Genomic DNA, 22084 nt, shown 5'->3' with positions numbered 1-22084 from the left:
TTGCCCGGGTTATTAGAGAAAGTGGGTAATGGTGGTTCTGTATGCCAAGTTTGGTCTTTATTGGTCTTTGGATAACGGCTGCATTATTTTCAGGAAGTGAGTGAAGGTACTTGAAGTCCCATCATCCATGGCCCATCCTCCTACAAACAGCAGCAGGATATAGAGTGGGTCATGGGGGCTCTGTGTGCCAAGTTTGGTCTTTATCAGTCATTAGATGAGGGTGGCAGTGGTGTCAGTAAGTGTACTGCAAGTCCCATCATCCAAAGTCCATCCCCTTTCAAACTGCAGCAGGATGTAGAGTGGATCATGGGGGCTCTGTGTGCCAAGTGTGGTCTTGATTGGTAATTAGAAGAGGGTTGCAGCAATGTTTTGAAGGGAGTGGAGGTACTTGAAGTCCCATCATCCATGGTCTGTCCTCCTCCAAACTGCAGCAGGATGTAGAGTGGGTCATTGGAGCTCCATGTGCTAAGTTTAGTCTTGATTAGTCATTGGCGAGGGTCTCAGTGGTCTCAGGAAGTGAGCAAAGGTACTGCAAGTCCCATCATCCATCTCCAAAGTTTTCCAAATAACACCAGGACGTAAAGTGGGTCATGAGAGGTCTATGTGCCAAGTTTGGTCTTGATCCGTCATTGGATGAGGTTTGCAGAGGTCTCAGAATGTGAGTGAAGTTACTGGAAGTTCCATCATCCATGGTCCACCCTTCTCCAAAACTGCAGCAGGATGTAGAGTGGGTCATGGGGGCTCTGTGTGCCAACTTTGGTCTTGATTGGTCATTAGATGAGTTTTGCAGCAGTCTTGGGGAGTGGAGGTACTTGAAGTCCCATCATCCATGGTCTGTCGTCCTCCAAACTGCTCCAGGATGTAGAGTAGGTCATTGAAGCTCCATGTGCCAAGTTTAGTCTTGATGAGTCATTGGCGAGGGTCTCAGTGGTCTCAGGAAGTGAGTGAAGTGACTGCAAGTCCCATCATCCATTGTCAAATTCTTCCAAACCGCACCAGGATGTAGAGTGAGTTATGCGGGCTCTCTGTGTAAATTGTGGTCCTGATCCATCATTGTTGGCAGTTATGGTCTTAGGAAGGGAGTGCAGGTATTGCGAGTCCCATCGTCCATGGTGCATCCTCCTTCAAACTGTACCTGGATGTAGAGTGCGTCATGGAGACTCAGTGTGCCAAGTTTGGTATTTATTGGTAATTGGATGAGGGTTGCAGTGGTCTGAAGAATTGAGCAATTGTACTGCAAGTCCCATAATCCACGCTCCATCCCCGGCCAAACCACACCAGGACGTAAAGTGGGTCATGTGAGGTCTATGTGCGAAGTTTGGTCCTGATCAGTCATTGGATAAGGTTAACAGCGGTCTCAGAATGTGAGTGGTGGTACTGCAAGTCCCATCATCCATGGTGCATAGTCCTCCAAACTGCAGTAGGATGTAGAGTGGGTCATGGGGGCTCTGTGTGCCAAATTTAGTCTGTATTGGTAGTGTTCTGACCCAGCCCCCGGCCTTTCCTTTCCTCTCTTTGTCATCTCGGAATGTTGGATTTGAAGCTGGCCAATCAGAGACCATATGCAAATTTCCTTCTGTCATGCCCCGTTTCTGCCATGAACCCTCTTCTCCACCAGGGGCTCCTATTGAAGCTGCCCAATCAGAGACCATATGCAAATAGCAGCATAGTGGCAGCCAATCAGAAAGCTGCCACAAACTTTTCCGCCCTACGTCCTCCCTCACATACAAACACTCTTCTTTATTATATACTAGCTTGGGGACCCGGCGCTGCCCGGGTTATTAGAGAAAGTGGGTAATGGTGGTTCTCTATGCCAAGTTTGGTCTTTATTGGTCATTGGATGATGGTTGCATTGTTTTCAGGAAGTGAGTCAAGGTACTTGAAGTCCCATCATCCATGGGCCATCCTCCTACAAACAGCAGCAGGATACAGAGTGGGTCATGGGGGCTCTGTGTGCCAAGTTTGGTCTTTATCAGTCATTAGATGAGGGTGGCAGTGGTTTCAGTAAGTGAGTGAAGGTATTGCAAGTCCCATCATCCAAAGTCCATCCCCTTTCAAATTGCAGCAGGATGTAGAGTGGATCATGGGGGCTCTGTGTGCCAAGTGTGGTCTTGATTGGTCATTAGAAGAGGGTTGCAGCAATCTTTGGAAGGGAGTGGAGGTACTTGAAGTCCCATCATCCATGGTCTGTCCTCCTCCAAACTGCAGCAGGATGTAGAGTGGGTCATTGGAGCTCCATGTGGCAAGTTTAGTCTTGATTAGTCATTGGCGAGGGTCTCAGTGGTCTCAGGAAGTGAGCAAAGGTACTGCAAGTCCCATCATCCATCTCCAAAGTTTTCCAAATAACACCAGGACGTAAAGTGGGTCATGAGAGGTCTATGTGCCAAGTTTGGTCTTGATCCGTCATTGGATGAGGTTTGCAGAGGTCTCAGAATGTGAGTGAAGGTGCTGGAAGTTCCATCATCCATGGTCCACCCTTCTCCAAAACTGCAGCAGGATGTAGAGTGGGTCATGGGGGCTCTGTGTGCCAACTTTGGTCTTGATTGGTCATTAGATGAGTTTTGCAGCAGTCTTGGGTAGTGGAGGTACTTGAAGTCCCATCATCCATGGTCTGTTGTCCTCCAAACTTCTCCAGGATGTAGAGTGGGTCATTGAAGCTCCATGTGCCAAGTTTAGTCTTGATTGGCGAGGGTCTCAGTGGTCTCAGGAAGTGAGTGAAGTGACTGCAAGTCCCATCATCCATTGTCAAATTCTTCCAAACCACACCAGGATGTAGAGTGAGTTATGTGGGCTCTCTGTGTAAATTGTGGTCCTGATCCATCATTGTTGGCAGTTATGGTCTTAGGAAGGGAGTGCAGGTATTGCGAGTCCCATCGTCCATGGTGCATCCTCCTTCAAACTGTACCTGGATGTAGAGTGCGTCATGGAGACTCAGTGTGCCAAGTTTGGTATTTATTGGTAATTGGATGAGGGTTGCAGTGGTCTGAAGAATTGAGCAATTGTACTGCAAGTCCCATAATCCACGCTCCATCCCCGGCCAAACCACACCAGGACGTAAAGTGGGTCATGTGAGGTCTATGTGCGAAGTTTGGTCCTGATCAGTCATTGGATAAGGTTAACAGCGGTCTCAGAATGTGAGTGGTGGTACTGCAAGTCCCATCATCCATGGTGCATAGTCCTCCAAACTGCAGTAGGATGTAGAGTGGGTCATGGGGGCTCTGTGTGCCAAATTTCGTCTGTATTGGTAGTGTTCTGACCCAGCCCCCGGCCTTTCCTTTCCTCTCTTTGTCATCTCGGAATGTTGGATTTGAGGCTGGCCAATCAGAGACCATATGCAAATTTCCTTCTGTCATGCCCCGTTTCTGCCATGAACCCTCTTCTCCACCAGGGGCTCCTGTTGAAGCTGGCCAATCAGAGACCATATGCAAATAGCACCACAGTGGCAGCCAATCAGAAAGCTGCCACAAACTCTTCTGCCCTACGTCCTCCCTCCATCCTCCCTCCGTCCTCCCACACATACAAACACTCTTCTTTATTATAGATATAGATAGATACAGATATAACAGGAGATCCTTGAGACTCTACCCTTGGGAAAAACATTGAAGTTGCTGGCATTGCAGCATCATTCCCACTTAGCCTTCCTTTGTGTAATTTGACTGTGAATCTCCTCTACACAGGGGATCATGCTGATTATGAAGAAAGTTGTGCTCTTGAGTAAATTTGCATTTTCTCCCTTATTATAATTCCATACTTGACAGAATAACAAAATCCAAGAATACAATCTCTTCTGGAAAAACCTTTCTTATACAGATATTAGATTAGCACTTTTTATGTAGAAAAATGTTTCAAAAGACACTTTTCCTCTAGGTAATGTTCTGGATGAACAACTGAGAGTAGATGGCAGGGATACCATGCATAATGTATTTTAAATACGTTTTTAAGAAGAAATAGGAAACTAAATATGACTTACAAAGCTACAGAAAAAATTTAGGTACTTCAACACTTAAAAGTTAAAGTTTGGTCTTTAGCTTTAACTTTTGTATTATTATACAAGAAATTTCACTGTGTGCTCCACACATTGCAGAGGTAGTGGTTTAAAATTAAATACAAATGGCTATAAATGTGAAATATGGGTTTAGTCCTCTAAGTATTTATCAATTGCTTTTCAGGACAGTCAATAAATCTTATATTTCAGTGGATTACAAATAATCCCATTTTAATTATTAATTTGGATTGTGGCTGCATAACATACTAGAATCAGATAATACTGTCTATAAAACACAGAGCATAAGCCAGCCTCATGTAGAAATCAATAATAGGTTTTGGGGGCAAAATTGTAGATTTTGCTATGACCCTTATATTACAAGAGTAACTTGATATAATATTTTGTATACCAATAAGGGAAATCATTTATTTATTTATTTATTTATTTTCTTCTCCTTTACATTTGCCAAGTAGTTTCTCATGTGGATTTTCTGGGGTGGAGGGCCTATTTGAGCATGGAAATGCTGCTGCTTACATGATGTTTTCGGGTGCAAATATGTCATGAATGGATATAAAATGTGGTGTATGTGTGCTCACTGTTTGGGTGTGGGAGTTTGCATGCTTGTGGCTCTTTGTATGTGACTGACACTCTCTCTCTCTCTCTCTCTCTCTATATATATATATATATTGATGCTCTGTATTTCATATCACATAGTTCTGTCTAAACACCCTGTTTGAATTGCTCTTTTAAAATGGATTGAACAGAACACCATTCATGGGTTCTAGTCTCCCTCCATGCTTTAGAGTAGCAGCTAATATAGAACAGGTATATATTTTAAATGATTTTACACTTCATTCTTTCTTATGATTTTATATTTTATTCTTCAAAACTGTACTTAGTTGCTCTTAAGCAATATCAGGGTGTCTCTGTTTTCTGTACTTTTCCAATATCACAGTTTGCCTACCAGCCATCTGGGTAACTGGCAATATAGTGGTATTTCTAGAAAGGGGAAAACATAACAAAAAACCAGCACAGCAGTATATAGTTCAGTTCCTTCTGTATATGCATGTTTCTGCACCTGCATGAGTGTGGGCAAATGTGGACAACTATCTGTATGTGTGCGACAATATCAATGTATGGTTATCTCAGGTCAGTATGATCAGTCTAAGCAGAGAGAGAGAGGAAGTAAACATGAAGATGACGGGAAATGAGAATCGCTCCTGTTTTTGCACTTGACACACAACATCACAATACAAGAGAACCTAGCTTTGTAAACACTAGCATTTTCTTTTACGTTCTGTGTATGTATGTGCATGTCTGTTCACATACACTGAGGAAAAGAAACCCACACTTTGTATGCACATATAGGCATTGTAACTGATATAAAAAAATAAACCCAGGTATAATTTGAGATAGTAGGTGATTTGAAGTGGAAGGAAAGGCAGTGTTTGGAGAACTGCAGGAACACAAGATTTGGGAAAGAGTGGAAATATTGACAGTTAAGGGGCAAATATATAAATTGGATTGCAAGTACAGGACATGTTGAGTGAACCGCAGAAGAAAGATTGCAGAAGAGCATCACAGATTAAAGTACCTCTGCAGAATTACAGTCTTAGCTTTGTCTTCACTGAATAATAACCTTATTACTAATGTCTTTGACACATCTTAGAATATAGAACTTATACTATTCCAAGAGCTAGTTACTGTTTCATCTCTAAACCTTGTAAAATTATGTACTAGTTCACATTTGTAGAGGCAGGAAAGATAGGACTTAAGGTTATTGCATTGCTCTGCTGTTTTAAATAAAGGAGCATGTGTAGACTGAATATGGTTTCAAGAGAGAAAATAATTCAGTTTAAAGCATGTAATTTAGAAGACCTACCTCACAATCTTAAGATGTCGCAACTTCATGTGGAATAGTGAAAAGATATTATCTTATTTTAGTTCAGTGACATGCTATTTTACAGGTGTACAGGATGCAGTACTGCTATAAAATCAGGCCTACATCTTGAACCATATACTTTCTACATTTTTAAGTTACTCTTTTTGGACACAACCTTACAGTGAGTATAACTTACCTGTATGATTTTGTTACAGAAGCCAGAAGACAACACAGAAGGAATGGGTTCTGGGCTTGGTCCTGATGGAGAGGTAAGATATCAATTTCATTAAAAAAAAACATTTTAGCTTTTAGTTAATAATGGATAAAATGACACAAGTCTGTATTGTACTTTGTATAAAGTCTTCAGAAGAGAAAGAACAGAACCAGGATGCAAAAACAATTATTTCCTTTTATGAGCATGTTTTGTTCATGAATATTTCTCTAGTTCTGTAATTTAGTTGATAATAATATTTCAGGCAAGGAATCCTATGATTACGTAATTTCTATAGACTGGTATTAAAATAACATTTATAAAAAAATTCTGTTGGAGGGAGTTAATGTAGTTTGAACCTTGAATTGCCCTTCTGTTTGCTAAATAGATCCAATATATAGGGACAAAGACATTTTCACTACTGTCCTGGAGCCCTGCTTGGAGCCCTTAATCCTTCAGAGCAAATTTTAGTTGCCTATGGGGGAAGAGGAAATGTTTAAAAATAGCTTCTTCCACATTTCTAATTTGTCAGTGACAAGGGCCTATGAGTGGGTTCTTCTCATATGATGCAAACATTATATTTATAATTTACTAACATAAATTTTGTGCCTTTCATTTTTTATGAACTTATTTATTTATTTATTTATTTACGACATTTATTTGCCGCCCTTCTCACCCCGAAGGGGACTCAGAGCGGCTTACAAGTCATAAGTACTTACAACATACTACATAATACATAACTAGCATAGTACTATTAAATCATTCATAACACTAGTACTACATAATATTACATTATTGCTAGGGGAGGGGCGCTGATGTCACAGGGGACAAGTTGACAATGTCCTCCCGGCTCCCCTTCTTTATTCTAGCCCCAGAGTGGCCGTTGGTGCTGGGGGAGGGGCGCTGATGTCACAGGGGACAAGATGGCAATGTCCTCCCGGCTCCCCTTCTTTATTCTGGCCCCAGAGTGGCCGTTGGTGCTGGGGGAGGGGCGCTGATGTCACAGGGGACAAGATGGCAATGTCCTCCCGGCTCCCCTTCTTTATTCTGGCCCCAGAGTGGCCGTTGGTGCTGGGGGAGGGGCGCTGATGTCACAGGGGACAAGATGGCAATGTCCTCCCGGCTCCCCTACTTTATTTTACTGGTTCAGTTAAATTGACCCATAAATATGTATTTAGAGTAAAGATTGATGTGAATTAAAGTAGTGTGGATGCCTCAAAATTGGTTATTCCTCTTGTTGGTTATCGAGGACTAGCTGTTCCACATAGGTCCAGTTAAGTAAGAAGACTTACTAATGATTGTATCAATGATACAGCAAACACGTTAATCATGTTAAATAATACATTTCACCTCCACTTTCATGTGGTTGGCAACATTTTAAAATTATGTTTCACAGTTTGACAATGTGATGAAATTTTATTTAGCTTCTAACTTCACAAATAAAATTGAAATGTTACCAAACAAATCAAGCAAATACACATAAGAAGATTTATAGTTTTCTGACTTTTCTGGGATGCACACAGATTTTTAGTAAATTGCTTTAATGGAAGACTTTGTCCAACACATCTAACTGAAGTTTTTAATGAGTGCCCTTGTACTTAATGAGCTGTCTCGTTAATGAGTGTGCTAAATGTCCTATAAATGATTCCAGAAAGTTTCTTTGTTCATGAACATGATTATATATCTTACATTCAAAATATGACAAATACATTGTTATTGCTGTCATTATTTATGATTTTTAAAATAATCCACTAAGATTGTAGAACTTTATTTACCTGGGAATAAGTTGAACTGAAATTAGTGAGGGATACTTCTGGGCAGACATATGGACAGCTCTGTTAAAAACATACAGTCGTATAAATATCTGTCAATTGTAGTGGGTTTTTTGGGAAGACAAGCATCAAACTTACAGGTAAGTGTCATTAAAGTCACATTTATAATAATTTTATTTATATATAAATAATAAAAAGGAAAGATTATAGCTGTGTGGAGAATCTTTTACATCCTTTTGAAGGAGCTGATAACAACTCCTGGCTTAACAGTGTACTCTTATAAATGTACTTAATGGTGTTTATATTTTTTATATCCTTAAAAAGCCTGCACATTGTTTTATTTCATACTAATTGTCAGCCATATTTGGCAGCAGGAAGATATAGTTTCGGAAATCTAAGTGGCCATTTCATTTTAAAGTTTGCTTTCAGTGTATAGCTTTGTTCCCTTGAACAAAGTCCTCTACAGCTGTATGTTCTTTGTAAGGATCTTGTATTTTAAATCAGTTTGTATCATATTATAGCCCAAATGGTGCAGGTAATTTGTTGTAATCATTTGTGATTCACTGTTGTGAATTTTTGTTTGTTTGTTTTTCTTTTTTACTTTTTAGCCCATAGATGAGAGCAGTCAGATGAGTGATCTCCCTGTCAAAGTTACCCACACTGAAACGGGCAAAGTTCTTCTTGGACCAGAGGCTCCTAAAGCAAGTCAGTTGGATGCTTGGTTAGAAATGAACCCTGGGTGAGTAATCAAATGCTCCTCCAAACTTGTTGCTTTTGTACTGCATGTATATATTCTAATATTTATGAGTATTGTTCCTTGTATTGTCAAAGGCTTTCATGGCTGGAATCACTGAGTTGTTGTAGGTTTTTTGGGCTGTATGAACATGGCAATACAGCCTGAAAACCCACAAGAACCCAGTATTATTCCTGCTTGTCCCTATACATTTTTCAAATGCACTTATTTATCCTGGTTTTTCTAAAATAATTTTAAAAGATCCTGTATTGCTTTCTTCTTTTCCAACAGCTATGAAGTTGCACCTAGGTCAGATAGTGAAGAAGAGAGTGGCTCTGAATATGAGGAAGACGTAAGTGAATGCCTCTTGTTGATGCCTATATATACTGAAAAGAATATTTTTAAAAACGTAATATTCTTCCTAGAGATTGGAGAGTGGGTGTAAGAATACAGGAATGTAATATCAGTGATAAAAATAATTATTGCCACAATATTGCAAGGGAAATGGTGTGGAAAGCAGCCTTAGTAGAATGGAATTCACTATGTAGCCCCATCACTACCACCACCACTCTTTTACTGTAACTGATAACAGACCACAAGATAATGTCAACCTATACGGCATTTTTTCCTTTAAACAATAAACTTCAGTATTATAGGAGGGAGATTTCATTGTTAAAGCGCAATAATTAACATGGAAGATGAACAATCTGTTACACTTTCATAGGCAATATTCACGAATTCCGTTAAATAGACTTGGGGATGTCCTTCTATCAGGTGTTTCAAACACAGAAAAGAATCAAGAAGAGGCAGTAAATATTGAAAATTACGGTTCACAAACTTGTAAAGCAACATATCTGTAAAAATCAAATGAAAGCCTCTCTCATGTTAAATAAACATGAGGTGAGTATTTTTTTTGTGAAAATGACATTGCTCATAAAACAAAACGCAATGGATGTGATGGAATAACTATAGCATTGCAATTCCAAAGTTGGGACCAACACTTGGCTTTCCTTTTCTGCAGGAAGAGGAGGAGGAATCTAGCAGACAAGAAACAGATGGAAAGATACACCTGGATCCCAACACTGAAGAAGTTTCAGAAAAAGATGCTAAAGAAATAATTGAGTGAGTGATAGGGAAAGAGGCAGAGAACAAGGCAACTACTATTTTGCATGCTTGTGTAAGAGCTGGACTGGCTAAATTGTTACAAATATGAAGTTAAAAGTGCCTTTCTATAATTATACAACAGGACTGCCAAACAAGACGTGGATGATGAATACAGTATGCAGTACAGTGCTAGAGGGTCTCAGTCCTACTACACAGTGGCTCATGCGATTTCTGAGAGAGTGGACAAACAGTCTTCTCTTCTTATTAATGGTACACTAAAACATTATCAGGTAAGCATCCTAGATCACTGTTTTGAGTTGACATACTGTGGGTTTCATGAAGCTCCTGATCCCACTTCTGTGGCTCATGAGCCCCTCACTAGTCCCCTGAAGTTCTGAAACCCACATCACATTTGTTTCTTAAATTCATAGAGTTGGAAGAGACCCTGAGGGCCATCCAGTTCAACCCCCTCCCATGCAAACCTCTCAACTGTTAACCATTCAGCCTCTGCTTAAAAAGCCTCCAGAGAAGGAGACTCCACCGTGCTCCCAGGCAGCATTATCCCATTGCTGAATAGCTCTTACCATGAAGAAGTTCTTTGTAAAGTTTAGGTGAAATCGCTTTTCCTGCAGTTTAAATCTGTTGGTCCATATCCTAGTCCCAAGAGTAGAAAAAAATAAGCTTGCCCCCTCCTCAATGTGACATCCTTTCAAATATTTAAATATGGTTATCGTCTCCCCTTTCAGCCTTCTTTTCTCCCAGCTAAACGTACCCAGCTCCCTCTTGTCTAGGAGATATAACTAGGCAGCCCATGGCTGCAGTATGCATCTGGGGAAAGAACTGCCATTGTCCAGATCTCCAGTGAGTCAGCAGAAAGCTGAATGGGCAAGGTCATCTTTCTTCTCTTCACTGCAGAACCCCTGGTGGCGCAGTGGGTTAAACCCCTGTGCCGTCAGGACTGAAGACCGACAGGTCGCAGGTTCGAATCCGGGGAGAGGCGGATGAGCTCCCTCTATCAGCTCCAGCTCTTCATGTGGGGACATGAGAGAAGCCTCCCACAATGATGATAAAAACATCAAATCATCCAGGCGTCCCCTGGGCAACGTCCTTGCAGACGGCCAATTCTCTCACACCAGAAGCAACTTGCTCCTGACACAACAAAAAACAACAACAACAAAAAACTGCAGAACCACAGCCAGGGTTAAGTGCTGCTTCACTGTTTTCTCTACCCCTCTCTTCCTGGCCCAGTAAAGAACTGTGACTATGAGCTCTGGTTCTTTAAAGCTGCCATATATGTATGTGAATATTGCATAAAGAGATAGCAATACCAAAAAAATCAACAAAATAAGCATGTCCCAGATGAGGGTACAACAACAATAAGATTTCAGGCCAACACTGTTAAGAGTCTGTAGTGTCTCATGGTATGAGGAGTCGCATTTATCTTTAGCATCATGCTCCAATAATCTCTTGGTTTTGGACATTGTCTTACATACCAGTAGTGATTCTTGAACAGGCAATTTTTGTTGCTTCTTTTTCATTGTGATGTCTGCAGCTGGCAGATTCTCTACTGCACAATACTTGGCATCAAAGCAGTGATGTTCAAATCAGAACGTTAGTGTATGCAGATTCTTGATAACTGGTGCAATTCTCCTGCGTTTCAGATTCAAGGTCTGGAATGGATGGTTTCTCTGTATAATAACAATTTGAATGGAATTTTAGCTGATGAAATGGGGCTAGGCAAGACCATACAGACTCTTGCACTCATCACTTATCTGATGGATCACAAAAGGCTCAATGGTCCCTATCTCATCATTGTTCCCCTCTCGTAAGTAGATGAACTGTTCCTAATGATATTTTTCTACACCATGCAGATTGGCTCATTAACAGTATATACTTTTTTAATACACACACTTACTGTCTTAGATGAAGCGTGCAGTAAGGCAGTGCTGACTATGTATTGTGGATTTAGTCTTTGATTATTTTCCCTTCTTTCACATATGTTGTGTGGCATTAGGGACCCAGATGGCAAATAAAGTCAGCAGCCAAGATTTACTGTGTCCATCATACTATGCCTGCTGTACTTGAGTTATTGAACAGTTAATTATATTTTTGATCTCTACATGGACCAGAGATTTGAGTGAGGGAGGGAGGGAAGGAAGGAGGAAAGGCAAGCAAGCATTGAAATAATCCTTTTTTTCAGATATAAAATGGCAAGGGAAGAAAAGAGCTATGTCTTTTCTTAAACCTGAGTCAGTGTTGTAAAAACATTGACAAGGCACTTAACACTTCTCCAAACATCTGTTCACAAATAAAGGCTTTCCAATGTTGTGTACTACTTTCTCTTTCATTCACTAGAGTGTGCAGAGGAGGATTCCACAAAGTTCTGCCCAATTTCCTGAGCAAGCATTTTAAAACTAAGATCCATTTCACCAAACTCAGCCTTTTACAACAAGACACTGAAATGTTTGTTTGCTTCCCATTGGGCAAGTTATGCACTCATACAGCCACTTTCCATTGGAGTGTTTAGCTAATACTCAGAATTTTCTAACATAATTAGACAAGATTTCTGCACTATTCAAATGGTTTTGTTGAATGCAGTTTGCTTTTTGGTGTTTATCTTGCCTTTTGAATATCAGAGACCAAGGTGTCAAAAATATTAACTTTTTTGTTTTTATAAGAATGCTAATAATAATAATAATAATAATAATAATAATAATAAAGGCTGCTTTTATATCTGAACTGTCAATTTATCAATATATTTCCCACAGGACTTTATCCAATTGGACTTACGAATTTGACAAATGGGCTCCTTCTGTGGTGAAAATTTCTTACAAGGTTTGAATGTCTTTTGTATATGAATATAAAAACTGTATATATACACACATATACCTATATCTGTGCTTAAAACCAGCTTCCTGTCAGTCTCTTCTGCATGTGTAAACTCCCTTTCATAAGTAATTGGCTATTTTTGTCTGATTCAGAATAATGATATGCAGTGGAAACGTGTGTGGAAACAGAGTTGCACATTATCCATGGATGTGCCTTGTGCACTGAGGCCCATTTCGTATTTTCCTTGGATATTGTGCACACAGATATTTTGGTCTTGCAGTTTACTAATAAAGTGCTGTTGCATAAATCTGTACCCTCAGTGTTGAATCCTGGCCTATGTGTTCCTTTCCCCATATTTGTCATTTCAGTTGTAAAGTTTTGAGAGCTGTATTGGGAAAAATGCTTAGTCACAAAGGTGATTTTATGAGATGATATTTACATAAATCCTTTGCAAAATGTTAGATGGAAATAATGCAAATGATAAATACATTTGTGTATTCTTGAATAGCTTTTTTTCATTTAAAATATCTAATGCTGCTGTTTATTGAAGTTTACCATTTGTAAATAATTCCTCACTGGACTAATATTTGTCACATCTATTGTTGTAATGTCACTAAAGACATTCTTCTATGTCAGTAGAGTAGAGAATCTGCTCTAATTTTTAGTTCAAGCTTTAAAGGAACTGTTTTAGAGGCAGGATTCATCATTTTGCATAGGTCCCTTAAAGTTTGGAAGTGGAACCTTGAATGGATTGATTGTCCTACGGGTATGGAAGCCATCTAGAAATTGGACATAAGATGTAGGGGCACAATGTAGAAGGACGAGTTTATTTGCAGCTTCATATGGGTAGAGCTTTCCAGAAGTCATTTTCAGATGCAAAGCTTTGGATTACATACAGGGAAAGAAGAATCTAAAATTTTTCAAAAATGTGTTTCTTTGATGTTGAGATATTTTGATGAAAATAATTTTTGCAGCCAATTTTTATACAATATTTACATGTAAATCCATAAAACAGTGTTTTCAATTAGGGGGAGTTTGATTTATATACAGAGAACATTTTGTCCTCAACTGAACCTTGGGACTTAATTTGTTCAGAACTTGCACATGGTTGTTTTGCTCTGAAGCCAGCATTTTCTATATAGGAAGCAGTATTTTCAATGCTTTTTCTTTTTCTCTTCAAAATAACCGTATGCGAATTTTGTACAAAATAAGTCTTGAACTATATATAGTTATCATAACTTTAGTTTTGAAAGACTTTCACAATGAGAGGAAAATTGCTAAAATTACTCATTGCTTTCTTCCAGAAGAAAATTAGACAGTAATTTCATCTTTAGTTGTATACAGTTGTGCTCTATCTCTTGATGGAAGGCTGTCTCATCTGTAGGAGTATTGTATCAACGGAATTGGAATGAAGCCCATTTTCATTGATTCCCCTCGTTCCCAACTCCTCTAGCACAATTCCAAAGTAGCCCCAACATTTCAGGGCAAATCTGCACAGGGATGGGGTGCTCTTGAAAATCACATATTTCCCTATTTGCCTGCTATAAAACTGTTAGTTTTCTTTTCTCAGTTTCTTTAGCAAAAGAGTAAGAGCTGTCCTCAATGTTTTAACCACATTTTGTTTCACACTTATATGCAGAAAGTTGAACTACTATTATAGAGAATTAAGATTCTTCTCACTCTCCTTTATTTTAGGGTACACCAGCTATGCGCAGATCACTTGTCCCTCAGCTTCGTAGTGGAAAGTTTAATGTTCTTTTGACTACTTACGAATACATAATAAAGGACAAACACATTCTTGCTAAGGTATTTACAACATTACCTACTTTTCTTCATAATAAATAATCACAAAGAAAGAGCTCTTTAAAAAAAACCCAACAAGATAACCGTGCTGTCATTAACACTTTCATTCTGTTGCTAATTATTTTTATTTACAAGCTTTTCTCCCATGTCTTACATAACTGGAATTGTGTTGAGCAAAGAAAGTTCCCAGCCCAGAGACTGTCATGGCTGTTGCTTTAAAAAGTCAGTTCCATGTTTTTCTTTGCCTGAATTGAGATATTTAGCCCTTCTTACATGCCATTCATGGTTGCTCTCCTGCCGTGGCATTTCAAGGTTGCAGATAAGAGAATGGTTTTGCTACCTGTGGATCCCATCAATACCACACAGCCATTGTACTGTAGAGAGGTATAGCCATCTCTACATCATCCTGCCTAATAACATTTATCCAGGAACCCTGCTATTCCCTTTTTTATCCACAGCTCTGCACTTCTTCTTTGTGTCTGAATAGAGATGAATATGGCAAGAAGAAGAGCTGCCTTCTAAATGTGAAAAGATAATAGAGACCAGACTGAATCCTGTTCTGTTGATTTTCATTCATGCATTAAAACCTGATAGCTCAGGAATCATTGCTTTGATCTCAATATCTCTTGAATAGTTATTAGACCTTGAAACATGGTGGCTAATCCTTGGAAGCTATGCTTCAGTAGAAATGGAGATATTTCTGTAATTGAGCTCACCTTGAGCTCTTATTATTGAGTTCTTCATTCCCACATATCAAACATCAGAACAGATATTTATATCTGAAAGCAATGACATGTGCCTGCTGTAGTAACTGTTTAAAAACTGAACTTTCTTGCTACTTTTTCTTTCCTCAAGCTAGCATCATACAAGAGTATACACAAATATACACAAGTAGCTGTGGGATGGGAATAGACTGATAAATGCACATAGTTTTGGTTTTTCATCTTTTCGTTTAACTTTCTGACAGATTTTACAGCACACATTACAGTTGCTTGTATTCTTTTAATTCACGTTCCATTAAATACCTCCAGTTTCAGCAACTGTTCTGATGCTGTATAAATCCTGTCTTTTAAAGTGCTAAAGCTTCCTGTGATTTATGTGTTTTCTGGAAAAGAAGCAATCTACATGAAGTGTGTTATCTCTGACATCATCCAGAAAAAAAACAATTGTGTACCTCACATAGTGTTGGAAGTGATGCTGCATGTAATTATGCCACCTTTACTTTTTGGGGGCAATAAGTATAGATAGACATTTTTGAAAAACAGTATGTAATAATTCGTCACATAAATTGTAATTATGATTTAATGAATAACACATATGTGCTGTTCCTAAAAAGTTCCTGGCTTGGGCTCATTTTGACCTTTGTGTTGTGAAATTTCAAAAGTTATTGAAATAAGATGTTATAATTTAAAAAAAACTGAGAAACAAGTAATGTTAAATGAACTATGGTAAAAAGGTGTTAAATTTATCTTTGAGCCTCTTTATCTGATATTTTGAGTGCCTACTTAAACATCCCAAGACTAAAAAAAAACTTGAGTGCTAACAGATATATGTAAAATATAGTGCCATAAGTTTATGTCATAACTTAAGGGCTCCAATTTTGAAAATGTACAAGAAAATACTTAGCTGATGATTTCAATGTTTTGGTGGGGATCATAAAGCTACTCTAACGTAGGAATGTGGCATGTCAAGTAAAAGGCACCAAGCCAGTATTTTATCTCCACTGGAGCTACCAGACTCATACTACACAATCATGCAAATTGCCAGAATACTCACTGGGCAACTTACTGTCACAAGTCTCTGGGAATCTCTATCCAACCATATCTAGAAGTTTGGAACCGGGTGCATCATGTTCATGTTCAATAATTCAATTGCTCAGTGAGTTAAACCCTTGTGCCAGCAGGATTGCTAACCAATAGGTCAGTGATTCAAATCTGGGGAGAGTGGGTTGAGGTCCCTGTGTCAGCTCCAGCTCCTCATGCTGGGACATGAGAGAAGCCTCCCACAAGGATGGTAAAACATGAAACATCCAGGCATTCCCTGGGCAATGTCCTTGCAGACGGCTATTTCTCTCACACCAGAAGCAACTTGAAGTATCTCAAGTCACTCCTGACACACACAAAAAATCAGAACGATTACTATTTCACAGTTTGTGTAGTAATTTTGGACTTTATTATTATAATGGAGATAAAGTAGAAGTTGTCAACTTTTTTCTTCTTTTTATAGATTCGGTGGAAATATATGATTGTGGATGAAGGCCATAGAATGAAGAACCACCACTGTAAGCTCACCCAGGTGTTGAATACGCATTACGTTGCTCCTAGGAGGATACTCTTGACTGGAACACCGTTGCAGAACAAACTGCCAGAACTTTGGGCTCTCCTCAATTTCCTCCTACCAACGATTTTCAAGAGCTGCAGCACCTTTGAACAGTGGTTCAATGCCCCCTTTGCCATGACTGGAGAAAGGGTATGGGGCTAGTTTGTTTATATAGAAACTCACAGAGATTCCAAATCAAAGTAAAAACAAAATAAAATCAATTTTATGGAGATACTCATAATGTATATGTCATACCTAATGTAATAATGTTGCATTTTTAGACCACTTTTTAGCAGTACTTATCCACTTTTTTTATCTTTGATAACTTATACTATGAATTAAATTGTCTCATTCTGTTTATACACTCTTTATACCATCAGGTGGATTTGAATGAGGAAGAGACTATTCTGATCATTCGACGTCTCCACAAGGTTTTACGACCCTTTCTGTTAAGGAGGCTGAAGAAAGAAGTTGAATCTCAGCTGCCAGAAAAGGTATTTGTATGGAAGTCATTGCCGGTGTTTTGCGATTATCTGTGTTAAATCCTGGCCTCATAATGCCCCATCAGAAGGCTGGTACTGAAACCTGGTTGCCTGAAAAGAGTGGCAATCGATGGCACTTCTTCTCCTTGTCTAATGTTCCATGCCCACAGTGGTCAGTCACCCATGGTATGCCCCACCAATTGGCATGTAAATGCACCTGCACCTTCAAAGCCAGAGCTTCAAAGTAGCTATCGAGGATCCTGAACTTTGGGAGATCAAGGGTAGTATTTTGGATAGCTCCTTCAAAATTCAGAGTAGATTGACCACTCCATTGACATGGAAGTTTCGGCTCTCACAGTTGAAAACCTTTTAGTACAATTGTAAGTAAAGAATATCCATGGCACTGAAGGAGAAGTTCTAGGTCACAGTTTAAAAGAAAATTTGGGTCTCAGGATTGCCAGTGTTCAGGGAGATCTATAATTTATTTGCATGATAGTCCATTCAGCATGGGAATTGCTGTTGGTTTTTACGGTTGTTCCAATGTGCTGGACATCAGTGGTTGTTGATAGTGTCAACTAGAGTAGACTTGCCAGTCAGAAGTTTAATGATACATTACACATAAATAAATCCCATTGGTTGATTGGATCAACTCTAGCCAGGCCTAAAAACAGGATTTAGGGCATATTTGGTAATCTACATTTGAAACCCCATCCTTGCTTTGCCTGAAAGTCTCCAGCTACACAATGATTGACCATTTCCCTGCATCCTTTATAATTATTGAGTTATAAAATGTATACCTGATGCACACAGCTAAGACAATATAAAGTAAAAATAATTTGAATATTCAGTATTTGGTCAAAGCAACAGCTCGTAGAGACATCTTAAGATCCTGACAAAATATGAATGATTCATGTTAACAAAGTTCTGTAGAGGACATCTACCACAGAAGAGGTCAGATGTGTAGGAATGTTGGTTTGTTAATTTTAGACAAAGCAAATTCTTTTAATTAACTCTGTCTATTACTAAAAAATTTAAATAACTCTTCTTATTTACTGTTGTCTCACATTAGGTTGAATATGTTGTAAAGTGTGATATGTCAGCGCTTCAGAAGATTCTGTATCGCCATATGCAAGCCAAAGGAATCCTTCTTACGGATGGCTCAGAAAAAGATAAAAAGGTGAATATATTAATATTAGGGGTAGATACTTTTTTCAGAATTATCTTTTCTTAATCAAGAGGTATGAGCTTTCTCAGAAAACACTTGTAACTTTCCAGATAGATTTAATTACATACGAATAGGTGAAAGATAAAGGAGTCCTTAAAGTCCCTAGGTTTCTTGGAAATTTGTATGCTTTATTTGCATAAACTCGTGTTATATCATTTGGGATTTTCCAGAGGAAATTAGACTACAGAGGGTGTTGAATTTATTTTTGCATTGTGACATATGAAATATATACATAATGTGTTGCATGAGCTTCTAACTTTCTCAATTTTCACTTGAACTAATGACTGTACCTGTGTTACTTCCACAGGGAAAAGGAGGAGCCAAAACTCTTATGAATACCATAATGCAGTTGAGAAAGATATGCAACCATCCATATATGTTTCAGCATATTGAGGTGAAATAATTTTGTGGGGTTTTTTCCCCTGAGAGGCTATTATTTTGAAATCATAATTTTGTACTTTATTCTAGTCTTAAATCACTTAACCAACTAAACCTTGGCAAGTCCGTTCTCAACTATGTGTGTACAACCAGCCAATGTAGTAGAGGAAAGAAGGAAATGTGTCCCTATGCTGGCAAGGAAACTGGGTTGAAACAAGATTTAATCAGATCTGTGTGCCACATTAAAGATATATTGACCATTTCAGAGCCAGCTACATAGGCTAGCTATGCATTTCCTCTTGGCAAAATTTTATTTAATATTATTTGGTATTGAGATTGTGACTAGCAGACAATATAATAAGCACAAAGTTGCCTTGACAAACTCCGCTTGTTGTTGCACAGGCCAAAAGCTTATGCTACAAAAAGCAGAGTATGTCAAATTCCAATAATCTAAAGCTGCATTCCAAATGGGTTCATACACCAGCATTACCCCCAGCTGAATATATATTTTTGTACTTCCTTGCAGTGAGATTAATCAACATGTATCAGAATAATAAAACAATAAATATGACATTTTGGAAGATGTCTGTATAAATCAGGGATGGGAATCTTATGGCCTTATAGGTGTTGGACTTCAGCTCCCGGCATTTCTTACCTTTGGTTATTCTGGCTGGGACTGATGGGCTTTTTTAATAATATCTGGATGATCACACGGTTCCCACCCCAGATATAAACATTTTCTTGTTATCACATTCTTGGCCATTTCCCATAATTCACTGTAATGTACAATCTAAGATGACAAACTATGTTTCTTCTTCTCCAACATCAAAAATGTTGGAGAAGACACATGGGCAGTAATTTCCTATTGATTTCCCAATTTCCTGTGACCAGGCCATATGAAGATGCATGCAGTAGTGCACAACAAATGAGAAATGGCTTATTTGTAATTTTAATCTATATGTATTTTAACTTGTTGTTATTGTATGATGTTTTTAGACTGCATTATTAGCATTGAATCCTTGCTGCGAGCCGGTCTAAGTCCCTCTACGGAGGTAGAGAAGATCGGGATATAAAAGTTTTAAATAAATAAATAATAAATAAATGGAAAGCTTTGTGTGATGCCCAGAACTAAAAGGTTCTTGTTGTCTGCAAAAAAAGCACTTTTGTTAGTCCAGAGGAGTAAATTAGAACTGGACATTTTGCACAGCTTTCCAATCCTGGTTTTCTTTTCCCTTCTTGCAATAAGGAAGGAGCACATGTACACTGCTTGTTTCGAGGTAAACAGGGATAGGCTAGAAATTCTGCCCTGTTATTAGGAAATGTAGCAATTTAGTCAAGAATGTACTCTCACATTAACGGGACATTCTTTTCTACAGGTCATCAATTTATTGATATATTGTAAAAATGTGTATACACTGTCAAGATAAAATGATTTATTTATTTATTTACAGCATTTTTACCCCGCCCTTCTCAATCCCCAAGGGGGGACTCAGAGCGGCTAACAAAGGCAGCAATTCGATGCCACAATCAATAGCACAGTACAAAACCATAAATACATACAGAGTTAAAACAGTAGCAGCTAATTATAACCAAATTATCATAAGTCATTAAAACAATACTCACTCCACAAAAAAGGGTAAACAAAAACTTGTCTAGTAAGTTTTTGTTGACCCTTTGTTGATTCAGCTACTTCCATCATTTGTAAGCATATTGCAAGTGAATTCTCATAATATTAATATTTTTGTTACAATGTACTCATAAGATAAATGTCTTTCCTAAAATACATTGTTTTAAATGGCAGTTGCATTTGTTGTCATTGTTTTAAATGACGGTTGCATCCATTTATGTGTCTTAAAAGGGCAGTGTGGAGTGTCTTCTGTTTCAGAAATATTAAACAATTTGCTGTTATTATTTTGCAGGAGTCCTTTGCTGAACATTTGGGCTATTCGAATGGTGTCATCACTGGGTAATTTTTTTCCTGTGCACCTATCCAAGTTGTCTGTCTCTTCAGAAATGTTTTTCAAATTCAAGAAAAGTTGTTGATTGTAACAACAACATTCAGAAAGCAAGTGTCCTGTTGTGCTTAAGGGAAGAACTCCTTTTAAGGAAGTATTAAGAACGTAGGAACAGTCCTGCTGGATTAGACCAAGGGCTTATGTAGTCCAGAAGCCTGGACACACACTCCCTAACCAGATGCCTCGTGATAAAGTTTCCAAGCAGGGTAGGAGTGTAATAGTATTACCTGTTTTTGGTTCCCAGGCAACTGGTATCCAGCACTGCTTTTCTAGGGTCATAGTTTTTTGTGCATGCATTATTGATGTTCATTGAAGTAAATTTAATATTCATTAATTGGTTGTTAATGTTCATTGATATAAAAATGTTCATTTATCTTTAAGACAAAATGAGTAGCAAGGTAAATTGCATTCATTTCAGTCTCATTTGCGTACTTCAGTTTAGCTGGTCATATCTGCACTTTTTAGAATTTATTTTATAATGAAATGTCTGCTCAAAATGTATATGCACGGGGGAAAGGCTATGTTGATTGTAAAGTCGAATGTAGAATAAACTAGAAGGCCAAATATCTTCTATGGCCTTAAAAGCCCAAATGGCTAGCAACGGAGATTCATCGCAAAGATTCTAAAAGCAATATTTTGGACTTTTAACAGACTTGGCAGTTCCTCCTACATCTCCCCATGGTTCTGGTAGTGATGCACACTGTTATACAGTGTTGTGTACAATCAGCCAAGGCCTGACTAGAAAGCACAGTTCTTTATAGAACTAGTCTGTTTACTGTTTATATCAGGGAATGCTAGAGGTTCCACTGTTAGATCAGCAGCTTGGCTTTAGATCAGACTGAATCATTTTTTGGGTTTTGGGTAGAATTTAGAGAAATTTTGACTGAGCGCTTTATTTCTAAGAAGGCAATACACATTATTGTTATTTTACACCAAACTGATAGCTTCACTTGATACAGGCAAAAAATAGTGTGTACTTATGAAATATTGTAGTCACAATTAACAGACAGATATACAAATGTGTTATTACTGAATATGTATTTTTTTTTCTCTTTACAGAGCTGAGCTTTATCGGGCCTCAGGGAAATTTGAGCTGCTTGATAGGATTCTACCAAAGTTGCGAGCCACGAACCATCGTGTCCTTCTCTTCTGTCAAATGACCTCGCTCATGACCATTATGGAAGACTATTTTGCTTTTCGAAACTTTGCTTACCTGCGCCTTGATGGTAAAGTCCAAATAATTAAGAGCATATTATCATTACCATGCCTGGGTTCCTTGGCTAAGCTGTCCTATCCCTCAAATACTTTTTTCTTTGTACCCTTTGTTGTTTGGGGGTTCAGGAAAG

The 22084-nt window shown here is 38.5% G+C and overlaps 1 protein-coding gene across 3 annotated transcripts in view; it reads left to right on the top strand.

Moving 5' to 3' along the window:
• Positions 1 to 22084, top strand: part of SMARCA2 (SWI/SNF related, matrix associated, actin dependent regulator of chromatin, subfamily a, member 2) — a 126315-nt gene that overhangs the window by 64549 nt on the left and 39682 nt on the right. For all 3 annotated transcript variants that reach the window (XM_060762260.2, XM_067464420.1, XM_060762261.2), the window contains exons 11-24: positions 6083 to 6136; positions 8459 to 8589; positions 8875 to 8935; positions 9605 to 9705; positions 9830 to 9977; positions 11349 to 11512; positions 12456 to 12522; positions 14212 to 14322; positions 16546 to 16788; positions 17019 to 17132; positions 18190 to 18297; positions 18653 to 18739; positions 20643 to 20689; positions 21798 to 21964. In XM_060762260.2, coding sequence (XP_060618243.2) covers positions 6083 to 6136; positions 8459 to 8589; positions 8875 to 8935; positions 9605 to 9705; positions 9830 to 9977; positions 11349 to 11512; positions 12456 to 12522; positions 14212 to 14322; positions 16546 to 16788; positions 17019 to 17132; positions 18190 to 18297; positions 18653 to 18739; positions 20643 to 20689; positions 21798 to 21964 — 1603 coding nt within the window. The remainder of the gene's footprint in view (positions 1 to 6082; positions 6137 to 8458; positions 8590 to 8874; positions 8936 to 9604; positions 9706 to 9829; positions 9978 to 11348; positions 11513 to 12455; positions 12523 to 14211; positions 14323 to 16545; positions 16789 to 17018; positions 17133 to 18189; positions 18298 to 18652; positions 18740 to 20642; positions 20690 to 21797; positions 21965 to 22084) is intronic.

Source organism: Anolis sagrei, chromosome 2, assembly GCF_037176765.1.
Source record: "Anolis sagrei isolate rAnoSag1 chromosome 2, rAnoSag1.mat, whole genome shotgun sequence".
In the NCBI taxonomy this organism is placed as follows: domain Eukaryota; kingdom Metazoa; phylum Chordata; class Lepidosauria; order Squamata; family Dactyloidae; genus Anolis; species Anolis sagrei.
The sequence above is the reverse complement of the archived record's forward strand: the minus strand, read 5'-3'. Positions and strand labels throughout refer to the sequence as shown.